Source organism: Microtus pennsylvanicus, chromosome 12 (genome assembly GCF_037038515.1).
Source record: "Microtus pennsylvanicus isolate mMicPen1 chromosome 12, mMicPen1.hap1, whole genome shotgun sequence".
NCBI classification, from domain to species: Eukaryota; Metazoa; Chordata; class Mammalia; order Rodentia; family Cricetidae; genus Microtus; species Microtus pennsylvanicus.
The window spans coordinates 93,003,856-93,022,004 of NC_134590.1; the positions used below are offsets into that span (position 1 = coordinate 93,003,856).

The 18,149-nt window shown below is 41.1% G+C and overlaps 1 protein-coding gene across 3 annotated transcripts in view; it reads right to left on the reverse strand.

Moving 5' to 3' along the window:
- The window catches only part of LOC142832294 (uncharacterized), a 26,568-nt gene extending 10,389 nt beyond the window's left edge, over window positions 1-16,179 (reverse strand). The window contains exons 1-2 of one of the 3 annotated variants that reach the window (XM_075942688.1): window positions 16,042-16,165; window positions 13,359-13,419 (exon numbers count right to left, since the gene is read on the reverse strand). In XM_075942688.1, the coding sequence (XP_075798803.1) occupies window positions 13,359-13,367 (9 nt within the window). In that variant the 5' untranslated portion in view covers window positions 13,368-13,419; window positions 16,042-16,165. Of the gene's footprint in view, window positions 1-13,301; window positions 13,420-16,041 lie in introns of all 3 variants that reach the window. The other 2 variants (XM_075942687.1, XM_075942689.1) reach the window with 2 other exon arrangements.
- Window positions 16,180-18,149: the final 1,970 nt, after the last annotated feature.

The following is an 18,149-nucleotide window of genomic DNA, read 5'->3' on the forward strand; positions in this document are numbered from 1 at the left end:
TGTGTTGCATTCCTTCATTTTGCATTTGTTTAACTCTGTGAAGCTGTGGGACGTGGCATATCTCAAATACCAGATTGGTCTAATAAAGAACTGAATGGCCAATAGCAAGGCAGGAGAAAGGGTGGTCAGGGTTGGCAGGCAGAGACAATAAATAGGAGAAAAAACGAAAGAAAAGATCGAAGAGCAAGAAAAGGAGAGAAGGACATCAGCAACCACCCTCCTAGCTACACAGCCAGCCACAGCGTAAGAAGTAAAGTAGAATTAAGTTTTCCAACCAACAAAATGTTTTGAAATAATTTTGATTCCTAAGTTGCTCCCAGGAATAAAAATACAGCATTAGGTGCCTGAATAAAGGGCTGGAGAGAGGGTTCAACCTGTGCAGAGCACAGATTCTTCTTGCAGGGGACCAAATTTCAATTCGTCAAATCCACACGGTATCTCAAAACTGTCCGAACTGCCATTCCACAGAATGTGACACTATCTTCTAGCTTCTTCAAAACTGTCCGAACTGCCATTCCACAGAATGTGACACTATCTTCTGGCTTCTTCAAAACTGTCCAAACTGCCATTCCACAGAATGTGACACTATCTTCTGGCTTCTTCAAAACTGTCCAAACTGCCATTCCACAGAATGTGACACTATCTTCTAGCTTCTTCAAAACTGTCCGAACTGCCATTCCACAGAATGTGACACTATCTTCTGGCTTCTTCAAAACTGTCCGAACTGCCATTCCACAGAATGTGACACTATCTTCTGGCTTCTTCAAAACTGTCCGAACTGCCATTCCACTGAACGTGACACTATCTTCTGGCTTCTTCAAAACTGTCCGAACTGCCATTCCACAGAATGTGACACTATCTTCTAGCTTCTTCAAAACTGTCCGAACTGCCATTCCACAGAATGTGACACTATCTTCTAGCTTCTTCAAAACTGTCCAAACTGCCATTCCACAGAATGTGACACTATCTTCTGGCTTCTTCAAAACTGTCCGAACTGCCATTCCACAGAATGTGACACTATCTTCTAGCTTCTTCAAAACTGTCCAAACTGCCATTCCACAGAATGTGACACTATCTTCTGGCTTCTTCAAAACTGTCCGAACTGCCATTCCACTGAACGTGACACTATCTTCTAGTTTCAGGACACTGCACAAACGTGGGGCACAAATGTGCATGTAGGAAAAATACCCACAAGCATAAATAAAATTTAAGCTCTTAAGTATCTTCAGGATTCACGGTGAAAGGACACACATCCCAACTCATTTCAACAACTGCCTGGCCTAGAAGGAATCCTTGGTCAGCCTGTTTCAGTTCCTGACCTAAATATATATATATATATATATTTTTTCTGTGATGTGTAGGGATAAGTCCCGCCCCTTGGGGGGCGTGTTCGCCTCGGGCTAATGTCTGCCTATAAATTTGGCGAGCGTGCTCCCAGCTCTCTCTTCTGCTTTCCTGTTCTCCGTGGGAACGGTGGTTCTGTAAGTCTATTTCTACATTAAAACTATATATATTTTTACAATCTGTCTGCATTCGTTGCCCCAGTGCCGAGTCTGAGATATACTCGGCCACACAGGCCCATTCTGCCTGCCTTGGCTAAGTTTTGCAGTGGAACCCCACTGCCTGAATTAGCAGAAGCTCAAGTACCTGTGGTTTTGCAACAAAAGCTGCCACAGCGGCAAATTTGGTCTGATGCAAAGTGACTTGGCCAGGCAGTGGTGGCGCACGCTTTTGATACCAGCACTTGGGAGGCAAGGGCAGGCGGATCTCTGTGAGTTTGAGGCCGGCCAGGCAATGGTAGCACACGCCTTTAATCCCAGCGCTTGGGAAGCAGAGGCAGGCGGATCTCTGTGAGTTTGAGGCCTGCCAGGTGGTGGTAGTGCATGCCTTTAATCCCAGCACTTAGGAGGCAGAGACAGGCGGATCTCTGTGAGTTCAAGGCCAGCCTGGTCTACAAGAGCTAGTTCTAGGACAGGCTCCAAAAACACAGAGACCACCACTGGCAGGAACCGATCATTGCAGGTAAAAAATTTTTCTTTTATAAATAAAATGTCTGAACACATTACTGTTCAAGAATTTAACAGTTTTTTAATTGTACCATGTGGCAGATTTTACAAGAGGTGTCTATCACCCCACATCTATGGATCCTTCTGGGATTCGTAGTTTTCATTGGCACCAAATGGTTTGATAATAGAAATATGATAAAGTCTTTACGAGACAAATCCAGGATTCTTAAGGCAGAGATTGAATGCTTAAAAACAATTAAGAATGACAACAATCTTCTCAAGAATCAGTTTGAAGTTCTCCAGGCTGATAACAATCTTCTCAAGAATCAGTTTGAAGTTCTCCAGGCTGATGTTAAGGAGAAATTCATTACTATGGAAGAGGGAACAGCTGATCTGGATTGTAAGCTTCAGTACCTTTCTGTAGGAACTGAAACATTAGTGGCTGATATTAAGGAGAAATTCATTACTATGGAAGAGGGAACAGCTGATTTGGACCATAAGATTCAGTCCCTTTCTGTAGGAAATGAAACATTAACTGAGAGAATCAAAACTGCTGAATGTGACAATCGGATTTTGTCTAAAGCTTATGACAGATTGACAGAAAGATTGCCAATACAAGAAGGCACGGTTTATGCCATAAAAATTATGTCCAAAGATGAGATGTTATCTCTAACGGACAAACTTCATACTTTAGAATCCTCAATGAAGGCTTTGGAACATAATTCTGGACAGGAGATTCAGACATTGCAGAAGGCAGTGGTAAATAGAATTGAAAAGATTGAGGAATTTCTAAATTCTGATGAAGAAGAGCAAACGGTAGAAAGGCAAATTTTAACCACATCTGTGGGTAAATCTCTCCGGGACAATTTCCACAAAGCTCTACCTACAGCTCTACCTGCCTTTACAGTAATAACAACAGAGAAGGTGATTGGTTCCAGAAACCCTAGGGTCATCAAGGAGGATACATGGGAGCCTGTCCGTATGAATGACCTCAAGGAAATTAAACAGGCTGTCATGACTTTTGGGATGCAAGCCTCTTTTGTTAAAGAGATGCTAAGATCTTGGGCCACAACAAGCAGAGCAACCCCCTCGGATTGGCTCCAGCTGAGCTCTGCGGTACTTGAGAGAGGACCGCAATTGAAATGGAAATGCTTATTCAGGCAAGAGGCTAGACTCTTAGAACAGCAGGAAAAAGTGAAGGGAAGTGACATTTCCCTAGATAAAATTCTAGTTGAAGGGCTCTTTTCCGACCCTCAGGAACAAGTTAATTTAGATGAAAACACACTCTCCATGTGTACTACAGCAGCCTTAAGGGCTTGGGACAGGGTACAAGACCCAGGACAGAGAATGGAATCATTTGTCAGAGTTAAACAGGGTCAGAGAGAACCCTTTAGTGACTTTTTACAAAGATTAACTAAGGCTGTACAAATAGGGATATCTGACCCAGAAGCAAGACGTATAATGATTGAGTCTTTGGGTTATGAAAATGCAAATGTGGAATGCAAAAGGATTTTGGGGCCTTTGAAGCCCAGATCAGCGCCTTTGGAAGAATGGGTCTTGCATACACTCAATGTTGATACATTTGAGTATGGCACTGAAGCATGGGTAGAAGAAGCAATTTCCAATGGTAAAAGGAGACACCAGAATACCAAATGTTTTAATTGTGGCAAAATGGGTCATATGAAAAGGAATTGTAAACAACGGATTTTCAGAAATAATAATAATAATAATAATGCATCTTTCAGAAATAATAATAATACATCTTCTAGAAATAACAGAAATAGGAGAACTCAGCCTTCAGGTTTATGTAGAAGATGTGGAAAAGGCAGACATTGGACGAATGAATGCAGGTCTACAAGAGATAGACAAGGCAACCTGATACAGTCGGGAAACATGAGAGGGGGTGCCTCACAGGCCCCCATGGCAAACATGGTTCAGTCATTTCCAGTTTCTGCAGAGAACGTGCCTCATCAGGACAATTAGGAAGCCCCATGCCTACTGTTACAAGCAATAATGATCAGAAAGATAAGTTACGTGTGTTTTGGCAAACTTCTATAAATGATCAAAGACCTAAACTGAGAGTGTGTGTAAATGGCATTTTTATTACTGGCCTGCTGGACACAGGTGCTGATGTAAGTATTATTATCCCAGAATCTTGGCATCCGTATTGGCCTCTTCAGAATGTAAATGTTCAGCTCCTGGGAATTGGAACCCTATCTTGAGTAAGGCAGAGCACGAGATGGGTTGAATGTATAGGGCCAGAGGGACAAATAAGGAAAATTAAAGCCATATGTAGCCAATATCGCAATGAATTTATGGGGTCGTGACTTATTACAACAATGGAATACCGAAATTAACATTCCTGCTACTTCTAGAGCCTATATTTCTGAGAATAATATTAAAAGATATTACAAACAGAGAAAACCGGCCATTCGGGCTGTACAAGAACAAGCAATTGATGTCCCTTCAGAGATACCAACAGCCTTGCCTCTAAAATGGTTGACTGAGAAACCAATACGGACAAAGCAATGGCCTTTAGCTGAGGAAAAGTTACAGGCTTTAGAACAGCTGGTACAAGAACAATTAGATGCTGGACATATAGAAGAATCTACCAGCCCTTGGAATTCTCCTGTATTTGTGGTTAAGAAAAAATCAGGTAAATGGAGAATGGTGACAGATCTCAGGGCCATCAACAAGGTTATTCAACCTATGGGCCCTCTGCAATCTGGAATTCCGTTGCCCTCTTTATTACCAAAAGGATGGCCTCTCATAGTTATTGATTTAAAGGATTGTTTGTTCACTATACCTTTGCAAAAAGAAGATAGAGAAAAATTTGCCTTCACAGTGCCTACTTATAACAATTCTCAACCTTCGAGGAGGTACCACTGGACCGTCCTCCCCGAGGGTATGTTAAATAGCCCCTCCCTGTGCCAATATTTTGTGAACCAACCATTGCAAATAATACGCAAGAAATTTCCCAAATCTATAGTATACCATTACATGGACGACATTTTGTTATCCGATTCAAACATGGATACCTTGAACAGACTGTTTGAAGAAATAAAGATACTTTTACCTAAATGGGGATTGCAAATCGCTCCTGAATAGATTCAGAAGGGAGATTCTGTTAATTATTTAGGTTATAGAATAGGTTTGCAAAAAATTAAGACACAAAAAGCACAAATAGGAGAGATCGCCTATGGACTCTTAATGACTTCCAAAGACTGTTAGGAGACATTTCCAGTCTACGACCAGCTATTGGAATAACACCTGATCTAATAATTCATTTGAACAAAACCTTGGATGGTGATAAAGATTTAAACAGTCCCAGAGAATAAACCTCTGAAGCAGAAAAGGAACTGACAATGATTGAGGAAAAATTACAACAGGCACATGTGGACAGGGTGAATCCAGAGCTCGATTGTATTCTCGCCATACTACCATCAAAAATTTCTCCTACAGGAATTTTAATGCAGAGAGATGATATTATTTTGGAATGGATCTTTTTACCACATAAACCAAGTAAGAAACTGAAAACTTATGTGGAAAAAGTCTCTGAGTTAATTATAAAAGGCAAGCTGAGACTTCGTCAACTAGCAGGCATAGACCCAGCAGATATTATAGTGCCTTTCACTGCTGATGAACTAAAGAAATTATGGGAAGATAATGAACCATGGCAAAGAGCTTGTGCTAATTTTTTGGGAGACATTAATAACAACTATCCAAAAAGCAAGAGGCTTAACTTCATGGATTCTTCCTCGAATTGTCCGTGATGCTCCAATAACTGGAGCCCGTACATTCTATACTGATGCCAATAAATCAGGGAAGGCAGGTTACAAATCAGAAGACTTGGGTAAGGTGGAACAAAGTCCGTATAATTCTGTCCAGAAGGCGGAAGTATATGCCATTCTTATGGTGCTAAGGGATTTTAAAGAACCTATTAATATAGTCACTGATTCACAATACGCAGAAAGTTATTTTACATATTGAAACTGCTGAATTTATACGATGATACAGAACTAACCTCATTGTTTCTCCAGGTTCAAGATTTGATCAGGAACAGGCTTTGCCCTATGTACATAACACACATCCGATCCCATACGGGTCTGCCAGGTCCTCTAGCACAAGGTAATGCAGAAATTGATCAATTATTGATTGGTAGTGTGCTACAAGCCTCTGAATTTCATAAAAAACATCATGTTAATAGCAAAGGTTTGAAGAAAGAATTTTCAATTACATGGCAACAAGCTAAGGAGATTGTAAAGAAATACCCTACTTGCTCTTTCTATAACCAAATGCCACTGCCTGCAGGGGCTAATCCCAAGGGCACCCAAAAGAATGAAATCTGGCAGATGGATGTGTTCCACTTTGCAGAATTTGACAAATTAAAATATGTTCATCACACCATTGACACTTATTCAGGCTTTCAGTGGGCAACTGCTTTAAGTTCAGAAAAAGCTGATTCAGTAATCACTCATTTATTAGAAGTCATGGCTATCATGGGTATACCTACACAAATAAAAACGGACAATGGTCCTGCTTATGTTTCTAGGAAAATGAAACGGTTTTTTGATTATTACAATATCAAGCATGTTACAGGTATACCATACAATCCTACAGGTCAAGCAGTCATAGAAAGATCAAATCGAACTATAAAGGATATGTTGAACAAACAGAAAGGGGTAGAAAACACCCCCAGAAATAGGTTACATAATGCTTTGTTAACCTTGAATTTTCTCAACGCTAATGAGAAGGGAACAACGGCTGCAGAAAGACATTGGATAATGGAAAAGTCTACTGAACTAAATCAACCGATTTATTTCAAGGATGTGCTGACCTCACAATGGAAGCCAGGAGATGTGCTAGGTTGGGGAAGGGGTTTTGCTCTTATCTCCACAGGTGAGGAAAAATTGTGGATACCATCAAAATTAATAAAGGTTCGGTTTGAAGAAGAGAAGCCACTTGGAAAAGATAAATGACAATTCTTTCATAAGGATGGCGAACATTCTGATGGTAAGAAATACAGATAGGTTGGAGGTAGGGTTCTTTTCTTATCTCCACAGGAAAATACTCCTCTTCAAAGAAATTGAGGGACCCTGAATATTTAATTACTGATGGATGGACACATTTTGTAAGTATTAATTTTTATTTATATGTCTTATTAAACATTTCTTTATAAATATATTGAGCTGGTTTTGAAGTTGGACTCTGGCTCAGTCCCTCTCCAATTCCAAGCCTGTTAGTAAGAGAAAAACCCAGAGTTTCTGGACTTTCTGTCTCATGTCAAGAGCCATGATATGGGACAGAAAGAAATATGAGTTTAGAAAACATCTTTGCTTTTATTCATATCTATCATACTTTTCATTGAATATATCTATCATGCCTTTCAGTGAATATATATATATATGTATGTCTATATATGTCTATATGATTAATGTTTTAAGTTTTTCACAATGAACAATGAGTTTTTCCTGAAGTGACATTTGAAGTTTCCAGGAAGAAGATAGGGCCCCACAACAACAACTCTACCTGGTTGATATGACGTCATGATAGTGATAGCGCTACTACAAGACCTGCTTTGGGTACCAGCTGCACAACACGATCCCAACTTGGTTAGCTGAAATGGTGCACATCTTGTACAACATTCTGGCCAGACCTCCACAAAATACTCAGAGACTATTTGCAATTTTAAAAGACATTGATCTTGAAATTTAACCATCATTTTACTTTTACAGGATCCCCCAGAAAGAACGTCGCCCCCATGACAGCTGGAAGTAATTCTAGAGGACGACGTCCCCTCTCCCAGTAAAGTTTACCCCTGGGTTTAGGGACATCATTTAGGGGTTGGGAAGTTGGGGGAGGAATTTTATAAGCTCAGGGATCATTTTGAAAAAAAAAAGAGGGAATGGTGGGATAATAGATTTATAATTGTGAGTTACTGCTTTTAGACAAATATATTGGTATCGATTCTTGTATATTGATACAAAGTTAAATTATATTGACTATTGTATGCATGCATGTTTCTATGTCTGTTTAAATTTTTTATGTATTGACATATATTGTATTGATATATATATTGTATATTTACCATATTGCAATGTACATTTCTACCTCTGATTAAGATACTTATATAATGTTTGTGTATTGATATATATTTGCCATATTGCAATGTATATTTGTACAGTGTTTATATTTGGAGGTCATTATCCTCATTTGTTACACAATTGTTTATTGTCTTAGTCTTTAAGTTAGATAGATATTGAGAATTATATAAATAGTCATCTATGTTTGTCATTTATAATCAGACTAATCAGGTTCTTTAGATATATAGAGATTATACTCAGTATAGATAGATAATCTTTGACCTCTTCAAAGAGCTGTAGAAAATGGCCTTTAATCTAACTCAGAGTTTTGTGGTAGTGAGACAAAATTGCTCCTGGCAATACCGTTCTATTCCCAAGAGAATGTTGAGCACCAAAGACACTCCATCTAGAGCCTTTCTATTTGGCAGAACTGGCCTTTGGGCAAAGAAATGCCCATACCTCAACCACTGACAGAGATACAGAGCGTGCATCAATAGACAAAACAGGACTGTCATATCCTGCCAAGACAGGGTAAGATAGTTTTGAAAAGTTCCTTGCCTTTAATAATGGTGTGTCAGTTATATTAGGCCTTAGCCAAAATTGGTTGACTCAACATTGCAAACGAGACTTTGGGTGATTGCCCAGGTAGTCAGTTGTCTCTGTCAATTGTTGCACATTTTGGATATATCTCATTTGTTGAGTGGTGTTTATTCCCTTCTCAGATCTTTGACGGAGTAGAAGATTATATAATTGTAGTCACTCTCTACATTATTTGGACTCCTTGAGATAGAATGTTTAGCAAAGATTTTGTTCTCAATATTGTTTGTTATATTTATTATTTGTTGTTATTGTATATAGTTGTATTTGGTTTGGTTCTGTCTTATTTAGACAAAAAGGGGAGATGTAGGGATAAGTTCCGCCCCTTGGGGGGCGTGTTCGCCTCGGGCTAATGTCTGCCTATAAATTTGGCGAGCGTGCTCCCAGCTCTCTCTTCTGCTTTCCTGTTCTCCGCGGGAACGGTGGTTCTGTAAGTCTATTTCTACATTAAAACTATATATATTTTTACAATCTGTCTGCATTCGTTTACGCCGATACAGTGATGTATATTGGGGGCATGTGCATACCATGCTGCTTTTAGGGACCAAAAGAAAACATTGATGAGTCTCTCCTTATAGCATTTAGGTGGCTTTGGGGAACAGAATGCAGGTGACCATGTGCTTCATATGCCAACAAACACCACTGCTCACTGAGCCATCTCATTGGCCCAGCCTATCCAATTTAGCGTACCCTTCTATGTTTGTTGTTGGGTTGTGTTGTTGAGACAGTATTACACTTGTGTATTCTCGTTGGCCTGTAACTCACAATTAAAACAGGGAGACCTAGAACTCTGCGAAATCTGCCCATGTCTGTCTCCAGAGTGCTGAGATTAAGGGATGTTCTTAAGAATGGTGGGGCTAAGCCGGGCAGTGGTGGCGCACGCCTTTAATCCCAGCACTAGGGAGGCAGAGGCAGGCGGATCTCTGAGTTCGAGGCCAGCCTGGTCTACAAGAGCTAGTGCCAGGACAGGAACCAAAAAGCTGTTTCGAAAATCAAAAAAAAAAAAAAATGGTGGGGCTGTAAAACAAGAATTTACACAATGAACCAACATTCTGGTATTTTTATCAAAAAGTCACTGCCAGTAAAACCTGAACTGTGAGGGTAGTGACAAGATGCTGGTACCCACTGTCTTATTATATTAGAGTCATTATATTATATTAAAGCCATTTCAAGATTGAAATCTAGACGATGCAAGAATTAGAGTTGAGTTTGGAAACGAATTACTACATAGAATTGCCTGGGTCTTGAACAGTGTCAAAAGCAAAGCCAGACTCTGGGTAAATTGATTAAGACAGGATTTAAAATACTATTGGCATGAGAAAATAACCCACTGGTACTGAACACTGTCTGAAATTGTAGAGGTGACAGATTAGATGAACTGAGGGCACTAAGGGGATATGAGGGCCCAGTAAAGTCAATGAACTGAAAATGTGTGTAAAGGTGACTAAATGATGACGGGTTTGGTATCCTCAAACTTGAAATTCCTACCTAGCTTCCTGATGGCTTGAGAATTCTGATATTGTATGATTCCTAAGACCTACATGGTGGAGAGAGACAACTCCCACAAGCTGTTCTCTGGGATCCACAGAGGGACAATGACATGGACATGCCCCTTTCCACACAAGCTAGTAAACAAATATCATTTTAAACTAAAATGTATCTAGGTACTGATAAAGGAAGTCATTCATCCTCTTGGACTTGTCAGTGATCCTTCCTCAGTTTGCTCCCTAGTGCTAGGAACAAAGGTATGAACCATTCTACACCCATCCCTACCTTTCAGTTCACCTTCTGCTTCAAACTCCCCAGTCCTGCCCTACAATTCAGCTTGTGTGTTCCATACTCCCCCACCTCACACTTCCACTTAAGCCTCCAGTGTCCCTACTCCTACCTTACAGTTCAACTTGTTGATCACCTGTCTCATTCCACAAACCCAAATCCTGAAAGAAATACTCAAGAAAACACAAAGTCTAGCTCATCACGAACATATAGCTATTTTGGTGGCAGTGTTGGGTGGAACACTATTAGAGACCACTGTCTAGGTGTATGTGTTTATATTCTCATGAGTAGTATAAATACTTTTCTTGTAAAATACACTTTAGATATATTTAGAATTCTAATAACCCAAACCTATGGAGCATGACAAAATATTGTATGATGAAATATTTCAATATTAATTTTGAAACTTCCATCATATGTGAGAACACAAAAGGGCACGGAGCCTGTGTTTTCATGTCATCTGTACCACCTAGGACTTCAACCCATTTATTGATGTATTTATTTACCTGTGAGACAAGAGTCATTTCTATTAAGCTGGCCTCAAACTCCCTCTGTAGTCAATGATAACCAGGATTTTTTAATGGACTTGTAAATTCACTTATAGATGTTGTGTAGCTATTCTTGTGGATATTCATTCCATCTGTACAGGAATCCAAACACCCATCTGGGCTCAAAGTACATAAATGCTCTGGAAGCTCAAAGTAATAGGAGTACTAGCATTTAAATATGTATATAAAGAAAAATGGAACAAGACATATATCCTCTAGACTGATACAAAGTAGTTTTCCCAATCATAAACAAACAAGGAAGATGAACATGTGCCATTATAGTAAGAGCTACATTTTTATACAAGGGGACAGAGTCTCATTATTAGAAGTATTTTTCCATATATTCCCCTCCCAAACCTAAATGTTATCCAATGTTGATATTAGTTTCCATAGATGCTCTTGAGCAGCTCCTTCCTCTAGATGAGATGGAGGCAACTTCCCAGCCCCATGCTATACTAACAGCTCACAACCATTACTAAAAGTGGTGATGGTATTATTATTACAGAACCATATTAATTCTATTCTTTTCTATTTGGTGCAAGCAGAACCTACATAGCTCTAATCTATGATACTAAAATAAGAAGTATTAATGATACCTTGAATCTCTGCTCTCTGTGTTGTTCTCAATGTATCTATTCACTTCACTCTGAGACAACAAGAGTTGCATGGGGGGGGGAGAATGACGTAGAATAAAAAGAAGGCTAATCTATATTTTCTTACACCTCTCTCAGCTGCACATTGGTGATCAAAATTGTATTACTTTCCCAGACTTCTGTGGTGGCACTCGCTTATGATGCTAGCATTTGGAAGCTTAAGACAGGGCACATTACAAGGTTAAACCACTGCTGTAGGAAGTCTTACAGCTTGTGGTTACCCGCCTACTGGGGTATGGCCTCTTATACTATATATACTGATGCAGAGCCTGCGTCCACCCTCTTTTCTGGCTGCTCTTTCTGGTTGCTGGATTTGGTTTCTGTTCTCTAAGCAGAGGATTATGACTTGTGAGTGTACCCCTAAGTAAATAACCTTAAGATATAATATAGCTCTGAAATACTATTTATAGGTGGAGAATGAGAAAATCCCGTTAAAACAATTTAGCAATGTTGGAAAAACAACACAGAATACATCAGACTGAGCTCACAGTGGCCCTGAAGAGACAGGTTCCCTTGACTCCCTCAAGATGTTCACTCAAGCACTGGACGAGAACTTCCCAAGTCTGCCCTTGGGCAGAAAACAAAAGTAGTGCTCCATTGGTGCTTTTATCAGGGCATCTGACAAAACCATGAACAGGTTCCCAAAAGTACCAACTTCAATCTACACAAACAAAAACACACGTGAAAATGGCCTTCTACTCTCATCATGTCTGCTCAACAGAGAGGTGGAAGTCTTAGCTAGAAAAATAAGACAACAGAAGGAGATCAAGGGGATACAACTGGAAAGGAAGAAACTGAAGTATTTTTATTTGCAGATGATGTGATACGATATGTAAGAGACCCTAAAAATTCCCAAAATGCCTATGGCTGAAAAACACTCTGAACAAAGTAGTTTAGATACACAATTAACTTGCAAAATCAGTAACTCTCCTAGAAACAAATGGCAAAGGAACTGAAGCAAGGAAGTAATATCTTTCATAACCGCCTCAAATTGTATAAAATATCTCTCAGTAACTCTAACTGAGGAAGTGAAAGACTTATATGATAAAATAATGTGGAATGTTCTTCTGTATGTGTTAAAGGGCAGAATAGAGCCAGGCTGGAAAACATATAGAGAGAAAGTAGGCAGAGTCAAGGAGATGCCATATAGCTGCAGAAGGAGAACCTTACTGGTAGGCCACAGCTTTGGGGTGATGTACAGATTAATAGAAAGGGTTAATTTAAGATGGAAGAGCTAGTTAGAAATAGCCTGAGACATTGGTTAGTGTTGTAGTTAATATAGTTTCTGTGTGTTATTCGGGTCTGGATGGCTGGGAAAAAAAAAAAACAAGCAGTCTACGTCTACAAAATGACGCCCAGCGTCTGGAGCATAAATCCACATAAGACCTAATAAAAAAGCTTAAGGAAAAAAAGAGGGCTCCTAGGCCCACAAAAAATGGAAGCCAAGTGCAGTTTCTTGGTATCTGCACTTTTGTTTACTGGTGGCTTCCTGGCTCGTATTAGCAGTAAAAACTGCAAGGCTTCCTTAAGGAATGGCTTCCCGGTTCAGCACGGATGGCTCTGGTTCTTTTAGGAAGTCATGCACTTGAATGGGGTTTGTGAGTAGCATGCTACTAGTTTCTTAATGGTGACACAGACCTGCTGCGTCCCTGGAGCTGGTGCAGTGAGCATGGCTAGCAAACGAGATGAACATACCTCCGCCATGTTGGATGGGGCGTAGCCAACAGGCGGGGTCACAGAGTTGGTCCAGTCACTGCTGTTTAGCATTAAGGAAAAAAAAAGTGCTCCTGGTTAAAAAATAATTACAGGTACACAATAAAACAGATTCAGTTGAAAAAGACCACTGAATGAGTCACATAAATAAGTTGGATAAATGTACAGAGGCTTAAGAGAGAGAGAAGAAAGAATACAAACAGTCATAAAGGAGTAAAGGTGATAAAATAATATTAAAAAGTAATAGAGTGAAAAAAATAAGTCACATAAAGATGGAAAATACACAGAGTGTCTGGATTATATATATTATTGTGTTGTCTTTGAATTTTTGACTACAGCAGACATTTGATTCTGAGGGCTGCTAAGCTAAACATCTATATATAATATATATATTATATAGAGACTTAGAGCATATATATGTGTATACACACATACACACACACACACACACACACACACACACACACACACATATATATATATGCTCAGCGTCTCAATCCTCTCACCTGACTAAACTGAGACAACCAGGTCTCTATAGATCAACATGAGTCACCCAATCGGAAATTTCAGTGGCTCAAGGTAACCTCCCTAAATTGTACACCCACAGATTTGGTTTTCCTTCATGTACAGGCTATGAGTTAATGCACACTGGAAAAATAGACAGAAAGGTGCTCAGTCTGCCCAATCAGATCCTGTTTTAAAACAGAGACACCTACAGGTCAAAGAACTAAACAACCTCTAATCTAGCCATGGCCTAGCCTAGTTTCCCCTGCAGTGTACACAATAAACCATTCTTTCTATTCCGGTCTCAATGGAGAAGCTGTGTTCCACACAAATACCTTTCCTATCACTGCAGTGGACAGCCCACTCTGTGACTCCAATGGGGAGTTTTAGACGCGTATGGTGCTACAAACCTTTCATCAAGAATCGAAGAGGTTGAATCAGGAGGACAGCAGGGTCAATGCCCTGTGGGCCTCAAGGCAAAGAAAGTCAACAAATCTTGTCTCAAAATAATTTCCCAAAATCTGGAAGGTGCAGCTGTTCTGGAAATAATGTGTCATTACAATGAGAAATCACGTCACACACTTGGAGAATTAACTGATAAAATCTCCAGTAATTTCAAATCTCCCAGTCTGGCTGGCACTCTGAGAAGATTTGCCAACTTATATACACCATAGGTTTATGTTTTCCACATATGTTGTGAACCTTGAAAGAGGCTTGCTTAGTTTGGATTTCTTAATGAACTCAGAAACACCTACCCAGGGTCGCCCCACCCACAGTGGGATGGGCCCTATTATATCAACCACTAATCAAGAAAATACCCTATAGGTTTGCCTACAGGTCAGTCTGACTCTAGCTTGTGGCAAGCTGACCAAATGTACCCAGCATAACTACTGAGTCATCTCCCAAACCCCAAACACAGATTTTTAAGCAAACCTCAGCTCTCTTGACACCGGCTTTTCAGCGTGTACTTGTGCACACACACACAAAGTTTTGGAAATCTGTCAAGTTTACAACTGGAGTAATGGCTCAGCAGGTACCAGCACTGTTGCTCTTGTGGAAGTCCTGGGTTTGGTGCCCAGCACTAACATGGTGCACACAATCATCCCTAGATGCTGCTGCAGGGGATCTGATGCCTCCTGCTGTCTTCTGTGGACACCAAACACACACGAGGTCAACATACATACATGCAAGCAAATCACTCATACACATGAAATAAAATAAAATTAAAAACACATACTCTCATATCTCTTATAAGTCATCATAGATAAAAAAAGTCAGAAATGCAGAGAAATGTGACAAATATCTGTAGCCAAAACTATACCTATGTAATTAAAGAAATCAAGAAACTTGATCAGAGAGAAATTCCATGATTGTAGACAGGAAGCCTAAATATTATTTCAGCACAGAATCTGAGCTATAGATTCAGCAACACTCCAATAAAGTCTAACAATCTTCCTACCAACAACAGAAAAAGTCATCATGAGTGAAACACTGGTCAACACAAGACGGAGTAATAGCACACAGTGACAGCATCTGACTTTAAAACTTTCCGTGCAACTGCAATGAAGATTGTTCTGTCTGGGAAAGAATAAACAGCTCAGCGGAACATAAGAGAAAATTTAGAAACAAAGTAACAATTAAAACAGTGTCGATTTGAACACAAGAGGCCAGGAAACCCAGTAAGTCTGGCCTTACTGACACACATGACTGGTCCACCCTGGCATCTCCATGCAAATGTGTTAATGGCACAGACTTTACACCCTGCACAGAATTAACTGCAGTCGGATCCTACACCTCAGTGTTCAGTGCCAAGTGCAGAACTTCTAGAAGACGCTAGAGAAACCAGCTCTGTCGCTTAGCAAATCTGCCTTTCAAGGCGATGATGAAACTGGCGCAGACGCGCACGCTGCACGGTGACGTCACAATAAGGAACTGTCCAAGCACAGTACCCACATCCCCGTGTTCTTTGCAGCCCCAACCTCAATCCGCAGATGAAAGTTATTTAGAGGCCGCAGGACCTGGGTGCTGCAGGGGTAGAATAGATCTCACGGATCTCACAGATTTCACCCGGCGCCGCGTCCGCCGCCGGTTCCCACAGTCCCGGGACTCCACACCGGCTCCCGCAGCTCCTCCCTGCGTGGGGACGGTGGCCCTCGCTCACCATGGTGGATTCCGAGCTCGCCCCGCTGTCCTCACGGCTCCCGGCAGTGGATCACAGCACAGCACAAAGAACACAGGAGTCTTCCTGAGCCCAGAGCCGGAGAGTCTCTAGCATGACGGGCCGGAAGTGCCCGCCTTCATTCTGCCTGGCAGTCTGCCTGGAGGTCATCATTGGCTAATGTGGCCTGAGTGACAGGGATCAGCTCTCTCAGGCACAGAGTGTTGCGAAGGGACGCAGCACAGTGGTTCCCAGCCCTGGCTTCCATCCCAGGCACAATACTGTCCCGGACCTGCAGATATTGGCGTTGCAGCAGAACTTGAGCTTGAACTGCAAAACCATCCCTGCACTTTTTCTACTCTTAATAAGCATTTTTCATTCTTGCTCCTGGGTCCGCGGTGTTAGGTCCCAAACCTAGGATAAAAGGCTGAAGTGTCTATTAAACTGACAGGTTCGGCCTGCCTCCCTCTGTCTCTACCTCATACAGGGTATGGCTGCCGTGCCCCGCCCCCTACCCTGAACCTCTCCAGGCCAGGGGTTGAGCTACCCTTCCCTATATAACCCCAACCATTCTGATAACCCGGGTTTTGTTTTGCTTTGTTTTGTTTTGCTTTTCTTCTTTCAATCTACCCTTTACCTTCCTGACCTCTTGGTCTGTGTCTCCTGTCTCCTCGACCTCCTCTTCTCACATGGCCCAAACTCATGTCCACTCTGACCTCTCCCAGACGTCCCTGTCTCTCTTTACACCCTCCCTTTTATCAACAGCAAACTTTCTCCTCTACCAGACCTAGAAGCAGTCCTTTCCTTTTTTAGTTTTGTTTGTTTTTATTCAATCTGGTGGCTAAACCTGGGACCAGTCATGTCCTTCCTTTTTATTTTTTATGTTTCCATTCACAGAATCTTTAGCATTGCTTAACGAATAGTGGAGTGATTCCCCTGTCTGACAGCTGAGATGATGCCCAGCACATCCGGGTCAATTTAGACCACCTGATTGACATTCACTAGACGTCAGCAATTTCAATAAGGCTCACCTAGGATTACTTACATTTCTCTCAGATGCACATTGGTACCCAAACGTGAACACTCCCCAGACTTTTTGGTGACAATAGTGTATCATGGGAAGGTCGAGGCAGAACATCAAAACTTTATATCAGCTCAATTTATGACACACACACACACACACACACACACACACACACACACACACACAGAGAGAGAGAGAGAGAGAGAGAGAGAGAGAGAGAGAGAGAATTGGAAACTGAAGAGGAGGTGACCAGGGAAGTATCAGTAGATCGTGCATAAGCTGATGGCTCATGCTAAGATAGTTTATTAAGAAGTACAAATCTGATGCCCCATGTGTAGTGGGAGAGTGGGAGAAGCAGCAGAAAGTTAGTTAAGTTATACTGTCAAGTGGAATATGTAGACAGAAGTTTCTGTCCTGCCCTGTCCCACAGTCCTTCCCAAATAAACACACAGAGGCTTATATAACTTGTAAACTATTTGGCCTATTAGCTCAGGCTTATTATTAACTAGCTTTTACAACTAAATTAACCCGTAATTCTTGTTCATGTTTAGCCACGTGGCTTGGTACCTTTTCTCGGTGAGGCATTCTTATCGTAGGTGCTCTGCATCTGGCTGGTGACTGCGTCTCTGTCACTCCTCTTCACAGCTTTCGCTTAGTCTGGTTGCCCCATCTATACTTCCGGCCTGGCTACTGACCAGTCAGCATTTTATTAAACCAATGTGAGTGACAAATCTTTACAGTGTACAAAAGCATTGTCCTCCAGCAGGACTAGAGAATATATCAGACAGAGCTCACAATGGGCATCACATTGATAACAACAGACTCTCAGGCTGAAGTGCTTGATTCCCTCGACTCCTTCAAGATGCTCACTCAGGTACTGGAGCAGACCTAGTCAAGTTAGCCCTTGGCAAAAGACAAAGAACCACTGTTCCCTTGGAGTTTTCATCAGGGCATCTGAGAAAGCCTTGGGTTGGTAGGCCTGGCTACCAGAAGGCCCATATCCAATCTAAATAAAAGCATGTGTGAAAATGGAACTGCAGGGATTAATGCATTGAAAGATGGGCTTGGAAAGACTAGTAGAGGCTGG